The 26,303-nt window shown below is 36.4% G+C and overlaps 1 protein-coding gene across 8 annotated transcripts in view; it reads right to left on the bottom strand.

Annotated features, from left to right (window-relative positions):
• LOC125674612 (zinc metalloproteinase nas-39-like) overlaps positions 1-24,369 on the bottom strand; it is a 40,676-nt gene extending 16,307 nt beyond the window's left edge. The window contains exons 1-3 of one of the 8 annotated variants that reach the window (XM_056157632.1): positions 21,670-24,369; positions 19,354-19,518; positions 96-180 (exon numbers count right to left, since the gene is read on the bottom strand). In XM_056157632.1, coding sequence (XP_056013607.1) covers positions 96-180; positions 19,354-19,518; positions 21,670-21,760 — 341 coding nt within the window. In that variant the 5' untranslated portion in view covers positions 21,761-24,369. Of the gene's footprint in view, positions 1-95; positions 181-1,842; positions 2,115-3,323; positions 4,204-11,980; positions 14,839-16,841 lie in introns of those variants that run through there. The other 7 variants (XM_048911835.2, XR_008800847.1, XR_008800846.1 and 4 more) reach the window with 7 other exon arrangements.
• Positions 24,370-26,303: the final 1,934 nt, after the last annotated feature.

Raw genomic sequence — 26,303 nt, forward strand, 5'->3', positions numbered from 1 at the left:
TAAGTACCCAACTGCCTGTAAGTGTTTTGGTACCTATGATTACGTATAGCAAATAAATTGATAACGTTATTGATAGCATGTAATTATGAACATACCTTTCATATGGGTCTGGAAAGTTATTTGAGGTCAATAGTTGAACATTGTCTGTTGCAGATATCGTCTTAGTACCAGGACATGTGCCTGAAATACATATCTAGATTTAAGAGTGTGCAGAGTCAATTATCGTGGCTTTAATGACTTATATGTAACCATAATAATGAAAAACAGCGATCGATATCATGCTTTCTATAAAGAAAGCAAAATTAAGAGTTGGGGAAACACGGACCCCTAAACACACCAAAAATGGGATCAAATGATCCTAGGGAGTAAGCATCTCGTGTTGACTGGTCACACTCAAACTCCCCGTGAACCCTACATGTCGATAAAGTAAACGGAGTAACCTGTAGTCAAAATTGGTGTAAAAACGGCTTAACAATTCGAATGTAACACGTAAGACACATTGGCCAAATGACAGGTTGTATTGGCAAACTAGGTCGTTGTAACGACCATAGAAGTTGTGAAATGTTGACCTTAAACGTGATTGTTGAAATCCTTGTTACATTAACTTGTCGTCAGCATCAATTCAAAATGGCATGGTCATACGCAGAACAAAAATGTACGAACTAGTTATTTTGTTGCTTTAAGGGTGACGAACGTAATTCGTTTCTACAATAGATTTTATTAAAATTTTGATATCAGGTAAAGCATGCATTAATGAGTTAAAATCAATAAACAAAACAAATGAAAATCGTCTTTGATTTCAGTAGGGGGCGTTTTAAAAAGTTGGTTATAAAGTAGTTGTAATTTCAAAGGAAATATGGGGAAAATTCTAATGTGCAATGTAAAAATTAAAATTGAAAAAAATAACTACAATAGAGTTTTAATCCAAATTGAGGAATGATTTTAAAAAGACAATAAGCTTACTTGTCATGAGAAAAAAGTATGGGTCACCGGGACATGTTTTTTCAGGGGAGCATGTCAAAGGACAACTTTAGTCAGTTTGCGATGAAAATGTCGTTAAAGAAGACATGAATCAGTTTTCTACTTTAGTTTCATAATTTTCCTTTATATGAATAATTATGTTCATTAGGAAAATGTGTATCAATCATATATAACATTGAGTCATTGCATAATATTCCAGAGGTGGTGTTAAAATATGCAATGTATGAACTGTCACAAATTCTATGATTCTGATATAGAGCTCAGTATGCAGCTTAAGACAACGGGTTTGTATGTAATCTGTACATTTTATTTCTTTTCCGTAATGGTTAACCCTTCTAAATAAATTGAAATCTTTTATTAAAGGCATGCATATTTTGTATCGATAAGAGACCAAGTCCATGACTTATTGGACAGTTTCGAGATATGATTTAACATGTACTTCAAATGTCATTCTTCATTTATAACAGTTTTGATGACCACACTCATAACGAAATTGGAATTTTATTTCCTGAAGCATTTTTATGAGTTAAGCTTAAGAGTAGCATAAATTCATTTCAATATAGAAATTCTAACATTTTTTTGTATTTATATTGAATATAAATACATATACATGTACATGTTTAGGTAATACGTGGTGCATGTGTATTGACATTAGCAATCTCAGAGACGAGTAACTTAAACATTATTATATAGCGTATTTTTCTCGATATCAAAGATGACGATAGCCGACTATTTTCGCTAATATATATATATATATATATATATATATATATATATATATATATGACCATTTTTGAACACTTTTTTTTCAATTCTGTTCACAATCAGTCCATTTTATTTTTTTGAACTTCATACCCGATTGCTTACATGTAAAACCCATTTATCAGTTTCCGTGATTCTATGTTTTTCTTACACATCTACCCTAGACATGATCAGTACGGGAATGTCTGATGTTGATTCAATTTCCTGGGCTGCCTATTCTTTGATTTTAGATCAGAAATAAAGCTCCACACACTGACATCAAAAGATCGAATGCGATTTGGATTTTCACGTGGCTTTTGTAGTTAAGGTAACAGTTCTTGTCCCTAGTGTCAAAGTTGAAGGACAAACATTTCCCCTGAAGTTTGCACCTCCTGCCAAAACAAAAGGAGACATTCGTGGAAAAGCTGATATACGAAGCGTTGACGACATTTCCGGATAAGGCGTAAAGTGTCTCGAGATGGCAACAATTAGTCAAACGCCAAAGAACAATGAGCAGGATTAAGTAAACTTCCGACATCTTCATTGCAAATTTCAATAAAAATTGCCCTTACTCTTTTTCGCTGACTCTGATCATGGCTGTTTGGTCATGTGATGTATTCAGTTACCGATAGTGAAACCAAGTATCGTATATATGTTATTGAATAAAGTATCTCCATTAATATGTAAAACATTCATAAATCAGTTGATTAACCTGTTTATCTATTGAAGATCCAGATTACTCTTGGACGGTGTGCGTTTGAAATTAACACATCCATTTACAAATCCACAACATTATTTTAGTAAAGAATGCGATGTTGCTGTGAAAAGCTAAATATGAAAGCCAAATATTCAAACAGTAATCCGAGCCATCTTATCCCCCATTGATCTGAGGCATGAAATGGAAAGGCACGCATACCAGGGGATAATGTGTCCAGGAAATCGATCACTGCCCCATAGACGTTTATTGAATACTTGCAATTCTCATCAATCGGGAGTCTATTTACACGGTTTAACACTGGTCTAGAAAACCTTGGATTCCATTTCTAGAACATATATGAAAGGCGCAGATAACGGACAGTGATCAATCTCATAGTCCTTATAAGCAATACGAAAAATAGAGAGTTGGGCAAACACGGACCTCTGGATATACCAAAGGTGGGATCAGGAGCCCTGGAGGAGGAAGCATCCCCTGTCAACCGGTCACACCCTCCGTGAGCCCTATATCTTGATCAGGTAAATCACATAGTGATCCCTGTTGAATTTGAAGTTTACGGTCCAGATGAACTTTACGGTCCAGATCAAATACAAGAATGACTCTTAATTTTGAGGTTAAAAGTCAAAGCTACCAATATTTCATATCAATATGATACATCATCTGATCATTAAAACTCTAGCAATGTGACTTGTAATGAAATCGTACACAGATTCAACTTAAGATATTACACATACCTATTGTTCACGTATTGGTTCCCTTTTATAAGGACAAGATCTTGTTTTATTCATTCTCTGACAAATTGCGCATACTGTTTACAGTAAGCTGTTCAGCTATGTCGCTGATGATCACTTGTACTTATATCTTAATACACAAAACAAAATCCCTGGTCAAAATATGTTGTATCGACCGTATTTATATCAAATATATAGGTATAATTGCAACCGTCGGTACCAATATATGAATTTATCAATAACGTTCGGGGTATTTTGTCACACACACACACACACACACACACACACACTCTCTCTCTCTCTCTCTCTCTCATTCTGAATTCTTTATCGAAAATCGACTACCCTTTCGTTACTTTTGCAATGTTAACAGGTATCGACCATTCCCAAATCCAAAGTATTAAACAATGAAGAACACCTAAGGGTGGACTCCCCTGGACACGTCGTACGCGACAAACGGATAGTCAAATACGGTTTTACAGGTTGTTACACCATCACAGAAGACGGGAACCTTCTGTTTATAGACGGTGATGATGAAGTCCGTAAGTTAACATCAGTCGACACCACACTCTTCACACCAGACAGGAGAGCACTCTGTATCCACTCCTCCCGTATTAATGGCGATATACTGGTGGGGAGTTATGAGAAAGTGACGAAGTACGACAGGACAGGACGGAATCCTCGGGTCATTAAGAAGGACGACAAGGGACAAAGTCTGTATGGAGTACCAGCATACATCACGGAGAACAAGATCGGATACATCTGGACTTCTGAATGGAGAACGAAAGCAGTATTAGTGGTGGTGGATAAATCAGGACGCCGTCGGTTTAACTACAAAGGTCGTCAGTATGACCACTCAGGTCATCAACCTGTCTTTTATCCAACAGGAATCTGCACTGATGTCCACGGACACGTATTGGTGTGTGGTTATAACAATAGCAGTATCCATTTCCCGGATCAGGACGGCCAGTTCCTTTCTCTACTGCTTACACAAGAACAACATGGAATGCGTGTGTGGACGACCAACACAATCTCTATCTGTGAAAGACGTACAGTAACATTATAAATATCTACAACTACCTGCAGGATACGGAAGTCAAATAAAAGAACAGCTTACCAAGGTAAAATACTAGCAAAGGTGATAAAGCGGCACCGATTTACAACGTACAGAACAAGGAAAATACTATATTTTTGATTGAATGTGTATGAATTAATCTGTTTATTGTGATGTGACAGAGACAGTAAGTAACATAGTACATTAATGTATTCAATGTATAAAGAAAGCATAATGAAAATTTTTTAATGATTTAAATGAACCAAAATATTGTTAAATGATGATATAATGAAGACGTTCAAATTCCCATGACTGACATATGATTAGAAACTGACCTTTTTGCACTTGCCGTCTTTGGTAATATGAAGAAAATTCTAATTTATTAAACATATGTCATATGGGTCAACATATTAAGCAATAAACCTATATTTAGAATTCAAAAAATAATGGGTAGATGTCCAAAACTGGCAATATGCGTTTCATTTTGAAATCAGTTGATGATATGAAAAGTAAATACATTCAAATATTTATGGAAGTAAGTTTGTAGAGTCATCATACATCATTCAAAAACAATAAATAACATGTATCAACACTACACACTAAAATCTGAAATAATCCAAAAACAGAAAAAATCCAACAGTCTTCGTTCATAAATGAAAGGTGAAAATAGCAAACAGTGATCAATCTCATTCCTCTTATAAGCAATACAAAATATAGAGTTGGACAAACACGAACCCATGGTATATACCAGAGGTGGGATCAGGTACATCGGAGGAGTAAGCATCCCTTGTCGACCGGCCACATATAGTGATCAGGTAAACGGGGGTATCCGTAGTCAAAATCAGAGTGCCAAGAATTGCCTAACAATCGGTATGAAACACGTCAGACAGCATTTGACCCCAAAAGAGGTTGCATTGGCAAACTAGATCGTTTTAACGACCATAGGATTTGCAAAACGCTGACTTTAAACGACACTGTTGATATCACCTTAACATCAATATCAATAGTATATGAATAAGAAATCTACAAGCTATTTGAGATAGATTTTGGATAGATTCTTACATCACCTACTAGGAAGTCAATCCTTATCACCGACATTATTCGTATGACAGTCATGTGAGACTTTTCGTTCTCGCATTCTCACCAATGCGAGATCAATATCACCCATGTGGGAATGTCATTAGATATTTTTCTGTCTTACACTGCTACGATGCCATGTACGTTCAATGAGTTACGTTGTACAGTGAAATAAGATATTGTGTATTGTTTTCTTCTTTAATATGATACAACTTTCTTTTGGACAACCATGTAGTTTTGCATTTTACACGTCAAGTGTAACCCATTTTTAAGATATGCTCGTCCTGATTATTTAATTAGTTTTGCAATTGAATTCAATTGAGGATTTTGATAATTTTGAATTTTCTCAAAGCTTCTGAATAAATACACTAAACTGTGGATAAAGCGTGAGAGAAATAATTCTTTCCTATTTACTCATGCAAGGTGAAGATAACGAACAGTGATCAATCTCATATTTCCTACAAGCAATACAAAATAGATAGTTGGGCAAACACGGACCCCTGGACACACCAGAGGTGGGATCAGGTGCCTAGGAGGAGTAAACATCCCCTGTTGACCGGTCACACCCGCCGTGAGCCCCATATCCTGATCAGGTAAACGGAGTTATCCGCAGTCAAATCAGTGTGCCAAGAACGGCTTAACAATCGGTATGAAACACGTCAGACAGCATTTGACCCAATGCGAGGTTGTATTGACGAACTAGATCGTTATAACGACCATAGAATTTGCGAAATGCTGACTTCAATCGAGACTGTTGAAATCCCTGTACCATCAACTTGTTTGTCAGTAGCTTACCTCGATTTAAAAACTGACTATACCCAGAACAAGCTCTTGCATATCGAATCAGTTGAGATATATAAACACCATATGCAGGTGATAATGGAATATTGCTACATAAATGTGGGAAGTTGACGATGGAGAAGCTGAAATCATCCTGTTTGTCATACAATTGAGTTGTTAGTTTGCCGTTAATGTCTACTTTCAATAAAATATCTAAGTATGAAGCTGAAGTGGACGACTCTGTGGTGTCCTTTATTTCGAGCTCACAGGGATATATCAAATCGACATATGAATGAAAGCTATCATTGTTAATAGACAAAACGTCATCGATATATCTAAAAGTCGAATTGAAGGTCACAGCGAGAGATTTTGTCTTCTCACGTAGAAGTTTTTGAATAAATTCTGCTTCATATGAATATAAAAACAGGTCAGCTAACAAAGGAGCACAATTCGTGCCCATGGGAATTCCAACAGACTGTTGGAAGACCTGATCACCAAAGACCACGAAGATATTGTCAATGAGGAACTCTAGCATATTTTTATTTCAACTTCAGAGTACTTGTGCGTGGAATCAGAGTGATGTTTAACAAAGTAAGTTTTTGAATGACTGATAACTAGATATGAATATTTCCGTTTTCCGTTTTTGTTGAACAAGCAACTGTCTATGATGTCAAAAAGTCTAGTCATGCATCAGCAAATAGGGAGTTATAATGAGTTCTCTTTTTTGCTAGTGAATTAAAGTAAACATTACATAATTGTTGAAAATGTCCATCTAATACGTTTTATGGGGGTTCAGAAAGTTTGCAGACTACTGTATCTGCAACAGTTTGCCAAAATAATGATGGGTATAATTATATAATAGAGGTGTATGTTCTTGATTGAAGAAAAGTTCTTTCGGTGTTTAGTTTTTGTTTTCATTAGTTTTATGTCTTGTTGATGTTTAATACTTTTTAACAGGTTTTTTTCCGAACATTTTAATGCATGTGCAGTTTAACATTTCAGGAGATCTTAATTCATTTTACATTTGATTTCTTCTTTTGTTGACAAAAATCAAACGTTTTACTTTTTCAAAAAAAAACTGATAATTTTCACTTCGATGAGCATCAGTTGATCTTTATTTAGAAAGGCAAGTTTACTGATTCATTTGTTATTTTTCAGTTGAATAAGAGATTGGCAATTACTCTAGGACAGTTTACCGTTAAATAGCCCGAATCCTCCAAAGCAGACAAAAGCGGAAGCACAAAATGGAGACGCTTAGAGCTGAAGTTAGAACGGTGGTCTGCAATACATGCATCACAGTCTATTCTTGAAGGTAATTACATAAATACTGCTTATAACGAGCAATTCATTTTTTGTGATTTTGTGCATATTTAATGTTTTATTCTTGTGTGTTTAGGTTGCAGCTGACACATACTGCAGCAAAATTGGTTTTAAAGATGAAATTGATCTGGAAGACATTTCTTTAAATCAACCAGATTCCCTTCCAAGTGATTGCAATTCCTATGCGGTATTTGACCTAGAAACGACTGGATTAGGTTTGTGAAGAATTTGTTATGTTATGATCAAGTTACATATGTCTTTATTTGGCTAGTTTCATTCTAGAGAGGCATGTTTCGGTTGACTTAGAAGTGAAAATATAATTTTATTTCAGCCAGAACATCTGATATTGTTCAAATTGCTGCAGTGTGGAGAGAGAGAGAGAGAGAGAGAGAGAGAGAGAGAGAGAGAGAGAGAGAGAGAGAGAGAGAGAGAGAGAGAGTGACAGACAGAGAGAGACAGACAGACAGAGAGAGAGAGAGACAGAGAGAGATACAGAGAGAGATACAGAGAGAGAGAGAGAGAGAGAGAGAGAGAGAGAGAGAGACAGACAGACAGAGAGAGAGAGAGAGAGATACAGAGAGAGAGAGAGAGAGAGAGAGAGAGAGAGAGAGAGAGAGAGAGAGAGAGTTCAACATACACTCGACACCACAGTCCCCCATTAGTCTTGATACATCCACAGTAACCGGAATTACTTTTGTTGGTGGAGGGATGAAACACAATGACAGGGTTGTTGAGCATCAGAAGCCATCTAAAGGACTCGAGCAGTTTATAGAATTTGTTGTGTCTGTTGGCGGTAAACCTATTTTGGTTGGGTACAACATTCAAAACTTTGATTTACCAATTTTGATTAATTAGCTTGTCAGATACAAATTATTTGATAGTTTTGCCAGTGCTGTTATTGATTTTATTGATACCCTGAAAGTGTCCAAGAGATATTTTGGTAAAAATGATGTAAATTTCAAACAAAATACTCTTGTAACTACTTGGGAACATGATGCTATTGCTGCTGTGAAGGTACTGAAAAAACTTTTTGAAATTAAGTTGTTGACATTATGCAATTTTTCAGAAAAATATGATATGTTCTCATTGAATTATTACTCCTTCAAGAAGTCTTTGGAATCTTTTATTAAGGCAAATGTCATATCTACTATGATTTCAAAATGTTTTTCTAAATTAGAGATTATACACAAGAGGGATTCTCATAATGGGTTGAGAAATGTTTGCAGTTAACCATTATCTGGTTCAAAGCAGCCTAGAATATCTAAGTCAACAAATGTAATCAACAAATTTGTTAAATATTTGAATAACTGTTAATGATGACTATTATCATTGTATGTATTTCACTGTGTATTTTTGATATGCCATAAATGTAAATGTTTACAATTACTTATAGAGATGATACTCAATTTGTTTATGTATATAATCTAGATACATGTATTTAATATATGAGCACAAATAGGACTATATTTAAACAATATTTGGTAGTTCATTTGACTATATGACAATTTTTGCTGATTCAGCAACATTTTGGTATTAACTGATTCTGGCTGTGTTATAAGTCTCTAAATGAATATATAACCTTTTCTTTTTCTTTGACATATAATCAGGCAATTGATTTTCTCATGCAAGGTGAAGATAACGAACAGTGATCAATCTCATAACTCCTACAAGCAATACAAAATAGATAGTTGGGCAAACATGGACCCCTGGACACACCAGAGGTGGGATCAGGTGCCTAGGAGGAGTAAGCATCCCTTGTTGACCGGCCACACCCGCCGTGAGCCCCATATCCTGATCAGGTAAACGGATTTATCCGCAGTCAAAATCAGTGTGCCAAGAACGGCTTAACAATCGGTATGAAACACGTCAGACAGCATTTGACCCAATGCGAGGTTGTATTGACGAACTAGATCGTTATAACGACCATAGAATTTGCGAAATGCTGACTTCAATCGAGACTGTTGAAATCCCTGTACCATCAACTTGTTTGTCAGTAGCTTACCTCGATTTAAAAACTGACTATACCCAGAACAAGCCCGGCGACGATTTGGGACAATATTACACTATCATTAGGGGCGACGATTTTGGATGTACTATAGTGCACCCCAAATTGTCGCCCGTCCTAAATCGTCGCCCGCTAATATTTTATTGATTTTTTAGGATAGATTACACAGAAGTTATTTTATTGTACCCCCTCTTAAATGGGAGTAAATAGGTTTCAATTCGTCTGTTTGTTTGTCTGTCCGCACCCATATCTCTGGTGCTTGTCGACGTATTGGGCTACAATTTTGTATTTAGATTAGAAGTGACCTACTGACATACATCCCATAAAATGAGAATTCTGGAATGAGAACTTAAAACACCACGAGCTGTGCACAATTTTCAGCAACTCTGCAATATATCTGTTGTTTTGCGAACCGATATGTGGGTTACATGTGTTCCTGGCATGTGCTTCCCGTAACATGAAATATCTTGATCGCGAACTATTTTCGACTGTCACTCTGGTGTTTGACTGGACATACGCTTGTCAAATGATTGTTATTTTTATTTGGTAAAACAAACCTTCATCAATATGTACAAAGATTATTTTGTTACTATATTGTGAATTTGAAATCGTTCTAAATCTGCATACATGATACACGCTTTCAAATGGAGCCATTTCTATAAATGATCACGATGTACGTAAACAGTGGAAAAGTTCAGGGGCATCTACATGTATTATAACCAGCATTACATTTCGTTTTATTTATATTTCAAATTTATTGATGTCTTTGAAAAGTGCAGAGAACACCTGTTGACCTTTATATTAATGGTAGAGTATCTAAAGGATTGCGGGGATATGATGTAGTTCGCTGATGACTGTTGATATGTTATTATATTATAGCATGTTTACTTTGATTATACGCTTGCTCCCAGCACTGTTCACTTAGAGAATTTTTATATCGTATCGCTTTATCATTATACGATCATCTTTTAACGTACATCACCTGAATTTTTGTTCATTAGTAGAGCAACCTGATATTTGTTTTTCAAAATAACGTGTTACTTGATCATACGGGAAATTACGATGTAGAAAATGCATGTTAGAATGCTTGCAGGCAACAGACGGGTAATATTATTTCGGTGTTTAGCAGTAACACTAGCAATTACACTTCTGAATTCGAGGTGAAGTCCCACATCAAAGTTACAGTACATATCGCTATGTACAATTGCGTACTTAATAAGCAAAAGTCAAGGAGTGAATAGGGCAATATTATTGTAAATTACAGCCCCAGTTATGTCCCCAGTGTCACCAAATGCTAAAGTTTCTTATAAAACTATCAGAACATTAAGAAGTATTCAGATGCATGTGAGAGGTTAATGTTAATTTGGCACGCGTACACGTGAGTTTTTATGTGCTAGGGGAAGATAACGAACAGTGATCAATCTCATAACTCTTATAAGCAATACAAATTAGAGAATTGGGCAAACATGGATCCGTGATACACCAGAGGTGGAAACAGATGCATAGGAAGAGTAAGCATCCTCTGTCGACCGTATGTGAGTGTTTGTGTGTGCTTGTTTCAAAATACAATTATCTTGACTTTCATAAGCTAATTTATGACTCGCGTAGATTTACTTAAATGTAGGCAAGTAATGTACGAGTATATCAATGTTATATTCTAAAAAGAATGTGTACAATAGCGATTGTGTCGATTATACTATAAAAAGATCTTGCAAGCAGTAGAACGTGTTTCCGATCGTTTTTATTGTGTTGAGAAAACGTCTTCAAATCAAACCACATCTAATTATTAATTAGGTAACATAAAATTTCCTGTATTTGAAATTCATGTTACATTTGCCAACTCAAAAGTATCTTTTGAAATTGCACAGTGTAGTTTTCTAGAAAAGAGTAGAATTGTGAATGCACTGAGACTGTAAAGAAGCCGTGTGATGACGTTTTCATCATTAAATAGCCGTTAAATTACTGCAATGTTTTTTATATCGTGTAGCCAAACAACAAACACCAAATATAAAAAGCAATCACACACACCCCTCTCTGAAATATTGCTATGGAAGATAATAAAAAATAGCGATTAATCTCATAACTTCTATACGTAATACAAAATAGATAGTTGAGCAAACACGGACCCCTGGATTTAAGAGAGATGGGATCGGGTACCTATGAGGAGTAAGCATCTCTTATTGACCGGTCACGCCCACCGATTACGCCCACCGACCATACCAGCTGTAAACCCTATGTCTTGATCAAGTAATCGGAGTAATCTTTAGTCAAATCAGTGTGTCAATAACGGTCTAGTAGTCGGTATGAAACACGTCAGACAGATTTGACTCAATGGTATGTTTTATTGGTAGCATAGATCCTTGTAACGACCATAGAATTTGCGAAATGCTGACTTTAAACGAGACTGTTAAAGCCCCTGTAACATCAAAACATTTTTCATAAATAAACACCAGATGCATGTGATCATTGAATATTGCTACTTAAGTATTGGAAGTTGACAATGGAGACGCTGAAATTAATACATTTCCCTGGGTCAGAATAAACCCTTTGGCCAGAAGTTATCAATCACAAAGAATGCAAATATTTCACAATTTATTCACATTTATTTACAGAAAAATACACCATTGAATGAATTAACAAACACACAGTACACCTCACCAAAGTTCACATACACGGTGTCCAATGCTGGTTTATCGTCGAGCTGAATTTATACACGAAAATATAAACTGTCACAAATTGGTTATTAAGTCCAATTCAAAACCCACATAGCAAAGTCAAAATGATTTTCCGTGCAATGCTTAACGAATGCTTAACGAGTACTTCTAACAACACAATTTACAGTGAAAAAAGTAAAAATATCAAAGAGCGATTAATATCATACCTAATATAAAGAATACAAAATTGATAAACACAGACATTCTACTATACTAACATTAACTTTCCACAGCCTTCTATTCTAGAACGTACAGTGTTAGGACAAAACGTGTGTTACTTCCTCTCTATACTGAATTCAGACAAACTTCGTTTTATAGTTAGAATGTCTGCACTCTTATCTAGGTCAAATATGTCAATCAAATCAAAGGTGAAAATAACAAACAGTGATCAATCTTATAACTCTTATAAAGGTGAAGATAATGAACAGTGATCAATCGTATAGCTCATATAAAGGTGTAAATAACGAACAGTGATCAATCTTATAACTCCTATAAGGAATACAAAATAAAGAGTTGGACAAACAGGGACACCTGGACATACATATACCAGAGGTGGGGTCAGGTGCCTAGGAGGAGTAAGCATTCTCTGTCGACTGGTCACACCCCGTCGTAAGTCCTGCCTTGATCAGATAAGCGGAGTAATCCGTAGTCAAAATCAGTGTGCCAAGAACGACTTAAAATCGGTATGAAATACGTCAGACAGCATTTGACAAAATGACAGGTTTTACTGACGACTTAGAGCATTAACAAAAACAGAAGTTGGTGATGGAGAAGCTGAAATCATATCTTTTGTCACAATTTGAGTTGTTGGTTTGCCGTTGATATTCATTTTCAATAAAGCATCTAAGTTGGAAGCAAATGTTGAGGACTTTGCTTTGTCTCTCATTTCGAGTTCACGAGGATATGTTGAATAAACATATAAAGGAAAATTATTCTTGTTAATAGATAAAACGTCGTTGATATATCTAAGTGTCGAGCTGAAGGCCACAGCAAGAACTTTTTCTTCTCACTTGGAAGCTTTTTGATAACTCTGCTTCATAAGAATATAAAAAACAGACCAGTTGACAAAGCAGCACAATCCGTGCCAATGGGACTTCCAGCGGGTTGTTGGAAGAGCTGATCACTAAAAAGTACGAAAATATTTTCAATGAGGAACTCCAGTGTATTTTTTTTTCTTTCAACTTGCAGAATACTTGTAGGTGAAATCAAAGTGGTGTGTAACAAACTAATTTTTGGATAACTGATGTTTCCTTTTTCCATTTTTGTTGATCTTTAATTCATGGTGAGGAATGGTCGTGTAAAGTTTTGATGTTGATTATAGAAAAATGTTGTGATACCGGTATATTACACAATATACATGTACGCATAGTGTGTTACAATCCAGGAGCAATTGCAGATAAGTATCTACAAAATTGGTATTCCAATGTGAAACTGGTACTCTTTTCAAGTAGCATCCAATCTTAAACGATAGTCACCATTTGCTTTTGCACTCCGCACATCATTGCCTATTTTGAAGGGAATGAGCCAATATCTACAATCAATTTGCCAATATCTACATTTGTGTGCACGTTTGGATTTACGTTTTGGAACAAAACAGTGCTGATTTCACAATTCCCCGGATATCAACCAGCTTCCACACATATATGATGGGATTCAACGTTGAATTTATGCAACACAAACAAAACAATATACCCTTAAATCTAATGGACAATGTATCATGCCATGGCTGTGTTACAAGAAATGGTCCTGTAAAAATCAGGAGGAGGGTGATCAAGAGACCCACCAGGTACAATGTACTCATAACCTTTTTACGTCTAAGTGTATCGATCTTAGACTGTTCACCGCGCGACTTCATTGGTTTGACTTTGACCTGAGCTGGCAGAGATGACGAAGTACATGTGTTTTTAGAGGCATGTGGCTCTGTCATGTGAATGTCGATTGTTTTAATTACTTGTAAAGCATTGGATTGCTTATTGGGACTGTATGTCTTCAACATATATACAATAGTTCTTGCGTACAGAAGCACTGTGGAAAATAGGAGAGCCAGTGTTAAAGACCTCATATATATTGAGAATGCATTATAGTGACCATTATAGGCATATGATATTATGTCACCAGTAGGTGAATCCGGGGGCGGTGAAATGAAGAGGCAGTTGCTTATCAATATGACGATCCAACCACTAACATACACAATGTACTTTCGGTTTTCATGAAAAACGAAATTGTTCCATTTTTCTTTACAAATTACCAAACACCTTTGTAAGCTAATCAAAAAGGTATGATAGAGCGACAGAGAGACTCCTAATGTCATTAACATACTGTTCAATACCGCAAAAACTTTGCTTGTCCTAACAGCTGGAAGCAATTGGCGTAGGATAGCAAATACGAATGCCAGCCCTACCACAAAATCACTCACACACAGCATAAGAACTAAGAAGTGGTACAGGTTAAGCCTAATCTTATTTTCCCTCACAATAAGAACTAATATACAACTGTTGAACACAAGAGCCAGAACTCCAACAAACATAGATAAGGTAATGAGAGGTATTGAATAATTGTTTTGTTGTTCAACATGAGGGTAACAGTTTAAGGACGTATTCAGTTGACAGCCTTGGATTTTTATTTCAGTAACATTTGCCATTTTGTTGTAAAATCAGGGCTTTTTAACTCAATACTCCACTGACCACCACGATCCGTTGAAATTCTAAACCCTTTGTCTCAATCTAAAAGGAAAATGTTATGAAGTTTGATGTACGTAAATAAAATTTTATGTACATCATAATATGCGAATACTGGAAACTCTTTTATCACAAACATGAATGAAAGGTGACGATATCGAGCATTGATCAATATCATAACTCCTATAAGCAATACAAAATAGAGAGTTTGGCAAATATGGACCCTTGGATATACTAGAGGTGGGATCACCGGCCTAGGAGGAGTAAGTATCCCCTGGCGGCAGGTCACAACCGTCGTGTTCCCTTTATCTTGATCAAGTAAACGGAGTTATCCGCAGTCAAAACATAGTTAGACATCCCTAAATACACCAGCGCGAATTAAATCCTTGAAATGCGAAAACTTTTCTTGATACAGGGTTATTTGAGCTTGACACCCTTACCAAAACTTAATGTTTGCTGCAACTTTGCAACAAGTTTATGGCAAATAAATTTGTTTGCCATAACTATTCACGAAAACATTGCAGAAGTTTGCCAGTAGAGGTAAAACATTGTAGCAAAGTACTGGTAAACATTTGGGACTTTTGAAAATGATTTACCACTAGTGGCAAATACATGTAGTTGTGGCAATTTTCTGGCAAACAAAACAGATTAAATCCGCTTATCAAAACATAAAATGCGTCATGTCCTGTTAAATGACGTCTCATCGCATTTATTGACATGTGGATTGCGATCTGTGCATTGCTTGTATTTTACTGTGTCGGATTGAATTAGTGACAATGTTCATGCTCGGGTAAGTTATAACGCAGTTTGATAAAACTTTAATGAAATAAAAAACCGCAAATAATTCTGCATTTTCTGTTGCATTGCGTATTTTGTGTAATGTCTGTCTGAGCGACTCCGAAGTCTGATCTTGCGCTATGAAGTAAACAATAGGCCTACATAATATATATAGGGACAACTGCACTTTATCCCATATATTTAGCCTACGCATGTCTTCTGAACACCTATTAAAATTTGTTGCATACTCCATCTTGCGTTTTTGATAAATTACAAACTCCACTTATGTAAATAACCAAGATGGCGGCTTTCGCTTCGCCGTTACGTTGCGAAGTGAATCTTTGCGCGGCGCAAGCGATTTTTATGTATCAGTACTTGTTTACCTTTTTATGAATTAAAAGTTTGTACAGTGTAGTTTTATCATTTTGCTTTCAACGAAGGAAGCTAATAAACTTTAACCAATGTTAACACAATGTAACCCATCTTGATGCAAAATATCACAGGCAGATCTAGGAATGTGTTGAAGGGGGAGGGGTGTTCTACCATTGATTTTGGTTTTCAAAGGGGGTCTACCCTCAACATGCGTTATTGATTCCCTTTTAAGCAAACTTTTCTGACAAGGAGGGAGGGGGGTCCGACCTGACCCCTGAACCCTCCCTCTAGATTCACCACTGAATATTCGCGAATTTTAAAAGTTAGGTTATATCGCATTAAACAGATCAAAATTGGCTTCATTTTGTTCAATAAACTGAATTCTACAACCCAAATGCATGTTAAATGAAAAATTCAAAATGAATACATTAATAATAAATTGGACAGTGCTTTATAATAAACAATACACATTTACGCCACATGATATAAATGAACATTTAATAGTTTGAATGTATATTTTTAGTTGTGAACAAGGTATACAGAGAAGGAAGTTAAACAATATGCAATCAATCAATAGTTTCAAAGGTATACAGAGTGTTATTTATACTTGTTAATCGATTAGTTTCAACATTCATCATACATGTATTTAGTTTTATGGGGAAGGTGAGGGTGGGGAGTCTTGGTGAAAACTGTAAATTTTGTTTTTTTTGTCAGACATTGCACTTTTAATCTTCCCCCTTTAAAGTCGTTAGTTAGTTGGATAGATTATATTAGTTTTATATTCATTTTTTCATTGGATAGAGGGGGTATGTACATTTATGTCTCATACTATTTCCTTTTCAAGAGGACAGCTCACCGAAGCTTGTTTTTGCTTTAAAAATCAACACTGTAAAACTGTATGAGAATGAAATATGTCATTTATTTTAGACAACAAATGACGAAGATAAAGGTTCATACAAAGAAGGGGGGAAATCAGCGATCCACGAACACTGTCATAATCTTGCACAATATATCAACCCATCATTTCTGATTTCCCCCATATAGATAATTTCACAAATAAATATGGTACTGACCAGTTCAAACAGGGGAAAATCAGTAGATACATACAATGTAAATACATAGGATTTCAACACATCTGTCCTGATTTTCCCCATACATGATTATCACAAATAACAAACAATGACTAGGTAAAATACAGACCTTGGAAACTTGTTCCAAAGTGTACAACAAGCAAAAAGATGGCGAACAAAAAGGGCTACAATAAGATGACGAATAATTAAGCTACATTTTTATATATATAGGTGGGATTTAAGATGAGGAGGTGGTGGGTTACTGGATTTCTCAAATTTCAACAGCTTTCTACAAGTCCAAACAATCAAAACTTTCTAACAGAAGTAGACACGTGATCTATACACAAGTTTTCATTGGTTCAGATACAAACTGTGCTAATGTTGAATAGGGGTTCCCGACGGGGTTTAATGTTCAGAGGTACAATATGGGTTACCCGGTACTAACTAATATAAATAATATAAGGAAAAAGTTTCGCCATAAACGTTATTATATACATAATAGATATTTTATGTCTCATACTATTTCCTTTTCAAGAGGACAGCTCACCGAAGCTTGTTTTTGCTTTAAAAATCAACACTGTAAAACTGTATGAGAATGAAATATGTCATTTATTTTAGACAACAAATGACGAAGATAAAGGTTCATACAAAGAAGGGGGGAAATCAGCGATCCACGAACACTGTCATAATCTTGCACAATATATCAACCCATCATTTCTGATTTCCCCCATATAGATAATTTTACAAATAAATATGGTACTGACCAGTTCAAACAGGGGAAAATCAGTAGATACATACAATGTAATTACATAGGATTTCAACACATCTGTCCTGATTTTCCCCATACATGATTATCACAAATAACAAACAATGACTAGTTAAAATACATACCTTGGAAACTTGTTCCAAAGTGTACAACAAGCAAAAAGATGGCGAACAAAAAGGGTCAAAGATATGATTAACAAATCATATTCAGAGCCATCCAAGGTGAGCTGTCTTGTAAATTGTGTAACAAATTCAAACATTTATATATATAAGTTGTGAAAAACCTAACTACAATTCAACCAAAACGGAGGTAATTAATGGATATTTCGGTTGGACCCTGTTGGTGAGTCAGCACGCAAATATGCCTAAAACAGGTACTTTAAAGTGGGAAGGGAAATGGATTGGGGGGTTTTCCACAGCAGTTAAACACTGACCTGCATGGTAGCCCCCGTTGTTACAGCAGTTAAACACTGACCTGCATGGTGACCCCATTGTTGCAGCAGTTAAACACTGACCTGCATAATGACCTTATAATTGCGACACTTAAACATTGACGTGCATGGTAAACCCCATTTTTTGGGAAGTAGGACACTGGCATTTTTGGTAAAAGTTATATATGGTGAAAAATTGGCCTGTATAGAAAGATACCGGGTACAGCCAATGAGTGAAATAAGCCAACAACTTGATGCAGCATTTAAACACTGACCTGCATAAAATATTTGAACTTCACCAACGAATGAGCTGATTCAGGAGAGGTGAAGTGATCAAAGAGAAAGTGTAGGTATGCGAATATAGCGTTTCAAGGCATTAGAGTTCCAGCGACCTAATTGTTGGATATAATTCTCCGAATACCCTTTTTGTGCTGCATATGTTGCTGCCCCAATGCGAAAACTGTGACCTTTGTATAGTGCAGGATTGAGACCCACATACTTAATGATGTTTGAAAGTTCTTTGGAAACATAATTGTACGTAATCGGAGAACCATCTCTATATTGAAAAAGTGGACCAGATGTATGACCTGAATGCGACAGATAACGGTGTAATGTTTTGACTGGGCAATGGTCCAGTGTGGGGGAGCCCTCTACACAAATTGTGACAGGCTTATTCATTTTTTGGGTTTTGAAATAGCGCAATACTAATTGCACTCTAGAGGGAGTTGAGCCATTGTATTGAAACTCTACATCTTGAAGGTGAATGACTTTATCTGATGTAATGCCTTGTTTTACTGTGACCTCACCAAGTCTAAGGAAAGCATGAAAACAAATAGAGAAAAGGGCTTCTAACATGATACGATAATCCAAAACAGAAATGGTGTGGGATATAGCCTTGATAATCTGAAGCAAGATATCTCTGGTAATTGGCAGGCGTGAATCCACTGTGGGAGACAACCTGTGACAACCCCTTAGTATCTTTTTCACAATAAACATCTGTGTAGGGTCCGGTAATGCAAGTATCTTGTGTACATAGCCTATGGCAGAAATATGGGAAGAAATTGTACTTGCACGAAAATGGGATGCATGCAAGTGGGCTATAAAGTTGCATATGTCAACCACACGCAAGGGTAAAGCTCTCTGACCTTGAAATGTATGCAGGAGTTGCCATGATCGCCGGTATGCTAATTGAGTTGATAATGCCAAGGATGCAGATAAAAGTGTCCGTGCCCCATGTGCTAAATGTGTAGAAGAGAATGTGGAATGGGTATCTGACATTCCTCCAGATACGGTGCTAGCTGCCGAGCTGCCTGGAATTGAAAACGAGATAGCTTATCTGCAATTACATTCAATTTTCCCCTAATATGTTTGGCTTTGAAGTGAATATTGTTGTAAAGGCAAGCAAGCACAAGCCTCCTGATAAGTCTCATGATAGTTTTGTCTTTGCTAGATTGTTTGTTAATGATTTGTACTATTGCCATGTTGTCGGTTAGAAAAAGAATCCTTCTATTTTGTAATTGTCCTCCCCATATTTCTAAAGCCAAGACAATGGGAAAGAGTTCCTTAATTGCAATCTGGAAATGATCAAGTTCTTTCGACCAAGACTGCGCAAACCAGTGTGATCCCAACACTGCCGCAAAGCCAATTGACCCTGACGCATCCGTGTACAGACTTATGTAATCAGAGGAGTCCCATTGTTGAGGGAGGAAAACTGATTTTCCATTGAAGTGCGAGATGAACTGGAACCACATACTTAGGTCAGCACGTGCCTCTTTGGTGAGATAAACAAAATGGAAGGGCTTTGAGATATTGCAAGTTAAATCGATAAGGCGTCGCAAGAAAGCCCTACCTGGCACTATCACTGTACAAGCAAAATTTAACAGGCCTATAAGGGATTGTAATTCACATAGGTGTACCTTCTTCCGATGACAGAAATCACTGAGCTTGCTGCTAATTTTTATAATTTTCTCCTGGGGTAACATACACTCCATGGCGAGAAAATCAACTTCGATGCCATATATAATTAACTGTGTTGTAGGGGCAACAGTTTTGGCCATATTGATAGGTATATTAACCTGGTTACACAAAAAAAGGAACCGTGATAAGTCCTCCCGACATTTTTTGACACTGGATGAAATGAAAAAGAAATCATCAAGGATATGGGATATCCCCGATGCATGATATTTGTTGAGCATGATCCAAACCAGAGCCTGACTTAACTCCTCAAATATTTTGCATGAGCTACTGGCTCCCATGGGGAGGCAGCAGTCATAATAGTATTTACTTTTCCAGGTAAACCCAAGAAGATGATAGTCTGATGGATGTATGGGCACTATGCGGAAAGCATCCTTAATGTCAGATTTTGCCATAAAAGCCCCCCACCCAAAATATTGTACTAGTGAAATAACTTTGTCTATCGTATCATATTGAACTTCGGAATTTTCACGAGGAATGTATGTATTAACTGACTGACCTTCGGGGAATGATAAGTCATGAATGACTCTATATTTACCTACTTCTGATTTGGGAACAATGCCTAATGGTGATGTAACAAAATTTGTTAAAGGTGGATCATCAAAGGGGCCTGCTATTCGTTGTGCTTGTATTCCCTTCAATATGTACTCATTAATGGCCTCCACATGGTCCCTAGTTGACTTATGATTCTGTGGTGAAGATCCCAAGGGTGCGCCTACACAACCTAACCTAAACCCTCTACAAAATCCCTCAACTAAGTATTGTGATTTATTTGAATCATAACCTAGTAGCTCCTTACGTAGTATTGCTGGTTTTACTGGGGTTGGAAGAGGTACGGGATGGTTGGTGTGGCTGGGGCTTGGGTTTAGCAAAACACTTTGTTCTGGGATGTCTATTGCCACATTCCTGACACACATGGACATATTTACATGGGGAGACTGAACATTTATCACCCCGGTTGTAGGCGAAACACACCTTTTGGGGACGAAAATTAGACTTCTTAGCATATGGGGGATGGGACTTATCTGAGAATTTTGGTCCCATGGCAGCAACCCGCAAACTCAGTTCCGGTACTGGCTGCTGCCATGGAAGTAAGGAGGATTCTCTTAACTTGCGAAAAGTTTCATCATATCCCCGCCATGCCTCGTCAACATGCAATCTGCTAATCTCCCTGATGTATGCACAGTATTTTAGGAGATTGCATGCCTCCGCTGGATATCTCTGAAGGTATATGGACATAAATGTTATAAAAGCATCAATCCACTGGTTGATGGAGAGCGGAGACTTTTGTTTTTGGCTCTGCTTTACATCAATTTTCCCTGCCTTTATGGTGATTGAAAGGGGATCATCTGTATAATTGGGCAATAGTGTTCTGAGGTCAATAAATTCATTGGCCCAGATTTTGCACTTGGTTTTCATAGGGACTGTAGCCCCTAAGGGTATGTTATCACTGATTGTAATGGGTGTGTGATTGCGTGCCGACTCACCCTGAAATACTGCATCAAGGATGGTGGTGACATTGTCACTCGAAATGGCTTGGTTGGAAGTGGTGGGTATGTCCTCGCAAGTCCCATCCATTTGGTGCCGTGAATTGGGAGACGTCTGTTCTGGGGAACGTTTGCATTTTGGGCCCGTGCCTGCTCCTGGACGATGTGTCTCGCCAGTTTTTCATAGTCTATGGTGGGTGTCAACTCTGCAGGCTCTTGTTCCACAGACGGGTTGTGTGTACTGTGACGACTGGACTTCTTTGGAGCGGGCCGGGGTGAAGCTGGTCGTTTCCTTGAAGTGGCTTTGCCCTTTGGCATGTTTGCTAAAACATAATTAACCACAGTAAATCTGGGCATCAAGGAAAAAGGGGCATGTCAACTTCCAACAAACTTGATGAGTGAGAAAGTTGGCAAACTAATACTACTGTAAACACCAAACAGTATACCACATGACATCCAGTATATATATAAACAGTTCTCCTGTATAATAAAATGGACTTGTACATCGCAACAAGGGCTATTGTTCATGATAACTGAATTTGACTGAAATTCAATAGCCCAAAGAACACCTCTAGGCACAATAATATATAGATAATATAACTTGATAGAAAGAAACTTAATGCCAAATCTGGAGGCTGTTTTTAGTTATCAAAGAATATAAATATAGTACCATAAGTAGGTGTCAGGGAAATATGTAGTAATAGTAGCGTCATACCGCTAACCTTTCCCTAATTTTAAATCATACTCATGTTAATTGATAACAATGGAATATCATACTAAAATGCCTCTCAGTGTAATAGACATTGCATTTTATGTATCTCTATAGCACAGGCCTTGCACTCTACCCTGCTGCTACTTTAAAATATAGACAGATATATAGTTTATATCTATATAACTCTTCAACCACACACTAAATGTTTCCGTGCAATAATGACACATTATACTGAATGCTTCCTGGTAATTATGTAAACATTATACTGAATGTTTCTGGGTAAGTATGTAAACATTATACTGAATGTTTCCTTGCAATAATGAAACATTATACTGAATGCTTCATGGTAATTATGTAAACATTATAATGAATGTTTCCTTGCGATAATGAAACATTATACTGAATGCTTCCTGGTAATTATGTAAACATTATACTGAATGCTTCTTGGTAATTATGTAAACATTATACTGAATGTTTCCTTGCAATAATGAAACATTATACTGAATGCTTCCTGGTAATTATGTAAACATTATACTGAATGCTTCTTGGTAATTATGTAAACATTATACTGAATGTTTCCTTGCAATAATGAAACATTATACTGAATGCTTCTTGGTAATTATGTAAACATTATACTGAATGTTTCCTTGCAATAATGAAACATTATACTGAATGCTTCCTGGTAATTATGTAAACCTTATACTGAATGCTTTTTGTTAATTCTGAAAACATTATACTGAATGGTTCCTTGCAATAATGAAACATTATAGTGAATGCTTCTTGGTAATATGTAAACATTATAGTGAATGTTCCTAATAATAATGAAACAGTATACCGACTGCTTCTTTGTAATTATGTAAATAAACATTATACCCAATGTTTCTTTGAAGATATTGAAGAATGCTTTTTTAAAGTGTTTCAAACACCAATAACACCCATGGCCTACATAGACAAGGCCTAAAATAACTCAAGTTTGCATTTAATTTTTGATGTGTTTATACTGGCCTGAGATCTTTGGCGTTAATAATTATGACGTTGCGTATACTCCGCAGAAACTTCCTCATGGGCTGATCATTGGCTTGAGTACATAGCAGGTGTACTCCATCTGGGCCGATGTATGACAGGGACTCCCAGAATCCACGGTGTGGCCAAAACACAATCCCTTGTACGTCCGATAACTTTTCTTTCAGCAAGTGGTTCACTGACTGTACCATCTCGTTAAACCGTGGACAGGACGCATATGGCAGCCGACGCAACAACTGGCCAACGATAACTTTTTTTTACGCCAACTCCGTCGCGCAGATAACAAGCCAGCGAAAAAATGTCCTCTGAGATTTTCCCTGGTTCGCTACGGGGCGATATGTCATTTTCACCGATCTGCATGAAACATATATCGGGGGTTGTGTCAAAGTGCAGAATTTTTGCATCGAAACGAATATGTCTAAGACATAAACCTCCCTTTCCCCGTAATGAAACTTGGAATTTTTCGTTGTCCAAACGTAAGTTCATTATGTTGTGGCGTTGCAAATAAACATCCAAACGGCGCACATATGAATGTCCTATCACCATCGGCTTGCACGTTTGATCCGCCATCGTCACTGACGCGACGCGTCTGCTGAGCGAGTGCACAAAGTTACTGTACCAATGATTCAACCCACGAGGATGTTAACATGTACTAGTTAACAAAACAAAACTGCCAAGTCACTTACACTTAGTGCAAATCTCCAATGCACAAACTATAAAAAATTACTGGATTTCTCAAATTTCAACAGCTTTCTACAAGTCCAAACAATCAAAACTTTCTAACAGAAGTAGACACGTGATCTATACACAAGTTTCCATTGGTTCAGATACAAACTGTGCTAATGTTGAATAGGGGTTCCCGACGGGGTTTAATGTTCAGAGGTACAATACGGGTTACCCGGTACTAACTAATATAAATAATATAAGGAAAAAGTTTCGCCATAAATGTTATTATATACATAATAGATATTATGATCTTTATATACACGCTATCCACACTTCAGGTGCCAGTGGTTTCTACAAAATTTGGAAGTCACAAATCAATATAGATCTTACAGTTACAAATACTACACTTACAGACATACCAATCTTGTTGCTCAATTCATTAACATTCATTAGTGTACTAGAAACATTTCATTTGGAGTATTTTATACAATTAATGATTGATTCAGATAAATCACTTAAAGAAATTTTAAAAAAGCTAAGGACGTTTTTCTGACATGCTTTTCATGAAACTGAACACAAATCCACATTGAAACAGATTTGTTTTAATATAGTAATATTTGATCGTAAATGAGTTACCTTTTGAAACTCTTGAATAGTCCCTAAAATGAATATCGAAAGGTTTGATCAGGTAATATAACACGACTGAGAAATGTAGCAATTGGGTGTTCCTGCTCTACGAAACTAAATAGCTATGTTTAAATGTAATCTATTCGATAAACATTTTTTATTACCTTTACACATGACACTCCAAATGAAATTCAATTCTATAGTTTCTTGGTCTGCTTGGATATAAATTTTGCACAAAAGTGCTGTATTCTGAAGAAACAAATCAAAGTGATGAAGACAGCTTTTGTATTATATTGATAAAACTCATTACACTGTATTTGTATATCTAGATTTTGAATGCTATGAAATAGTTTTCTTATTTGGTCATTCGCATTTCCAAATGGAAATCAAGAATATGCCCATAAGGGTCCTAAATCGTTAACACATGTAAAAGTAAATATAAAATTCTAGTTTGATATTTTGACCCTAACAAAACCAACAACAAAAAAATACCACGAATCTTTTCATTTTTTTTATGAAAGGTGACGATAAGAAACAGTGATCAATATAATAACTCCTACAAGCAATACAAAATAGATAGTTGGGCAAACACGGACCCCTGGACACACCAGAGGTGGGATCAGGTGCCTAGGAGGAGTAAGCATCTCCTGTCGACTGTTCACACAAGCCGTGAACCCTATATCCTGATCAGGTAAAAGGAGTTTGAAATGTTTTGACTCGAATTTAAATGAACGGATGCGTTGACTGGAAATCAAAAGAATGGCTTCTACAATGCAATGTAATGAACAAAGTAACAAACTTTAAGAATATCTTACACTATAGGAATGGAATAAAGAAAAGTTATGGCCTAAGTTCAGTTCAGAGGTTTTCCAATAGTTGAAATGAAAACTGACCGCTCTTGGATTTGACATTTCAATGAAATATGATTTTGATTTTACATTGATTAAACAATTCGTTTAAACAAGATGTACTTGAGCATGGTGTGTTGTTATCAATGACAGTGAAACAAACAATCAGATTGTCGCCACTCCGAAATATTTTTGGTATGATTCAACCAAATACTTCATTCTAAGTTTATTTGCCAGAATTGTTTGCCACAAAATTGCTACAACTGTTTGCTGCAAACATTTTCCAGAACTGTTTGCAGCAAATTTACCAGAACGGTTTGCTGTAAATTTGCAAGAACCAGATTTATATCAATATGCATACCAGAAATGTTTGCCAGAATAGTTTACCGCAAACATACCAGAACTGTTTGCCGCAAAGCTCATTTGCATGGCAATTATGAATTTCCAGCAAACTTGCAGCAAACATTTGTCAGAGGTTTGCTGCAAACTTGTGGCAAATTTACCACAACTTTCTGCCAGAACCTTTGTATTTTGGTAAGGGCAGCCATCATATTAGAAAAAATCTACAAGCGTTTAAATCGCACTTGATACATAACTAATGAAATCTTTAAATTGTCAAATGACCTTATGATCTAACATAATTAGTAAGAATTTGTGGCACTCCGTCAATCACTGTAGAAGTCGGTACATGAAACTTTAAACAAATCTATACAAAAAAGTCCTTACTAAAGCGCTGAAATGATATATTTTGATTTTAA

This window comes from Ostrea edulis, chromosome 3, assembly GCF_947568905.1.
Source record: "Ostrea edulis chromosome 3, xbOstEdul1.1, whole genome shotgun sequence".
Lineage (NCBI taxonomy): Eukaryota > Metazoa > Mollusca > Bivalvia > Ostreida > Ostreidae > Ostrea > Ostrea edulis.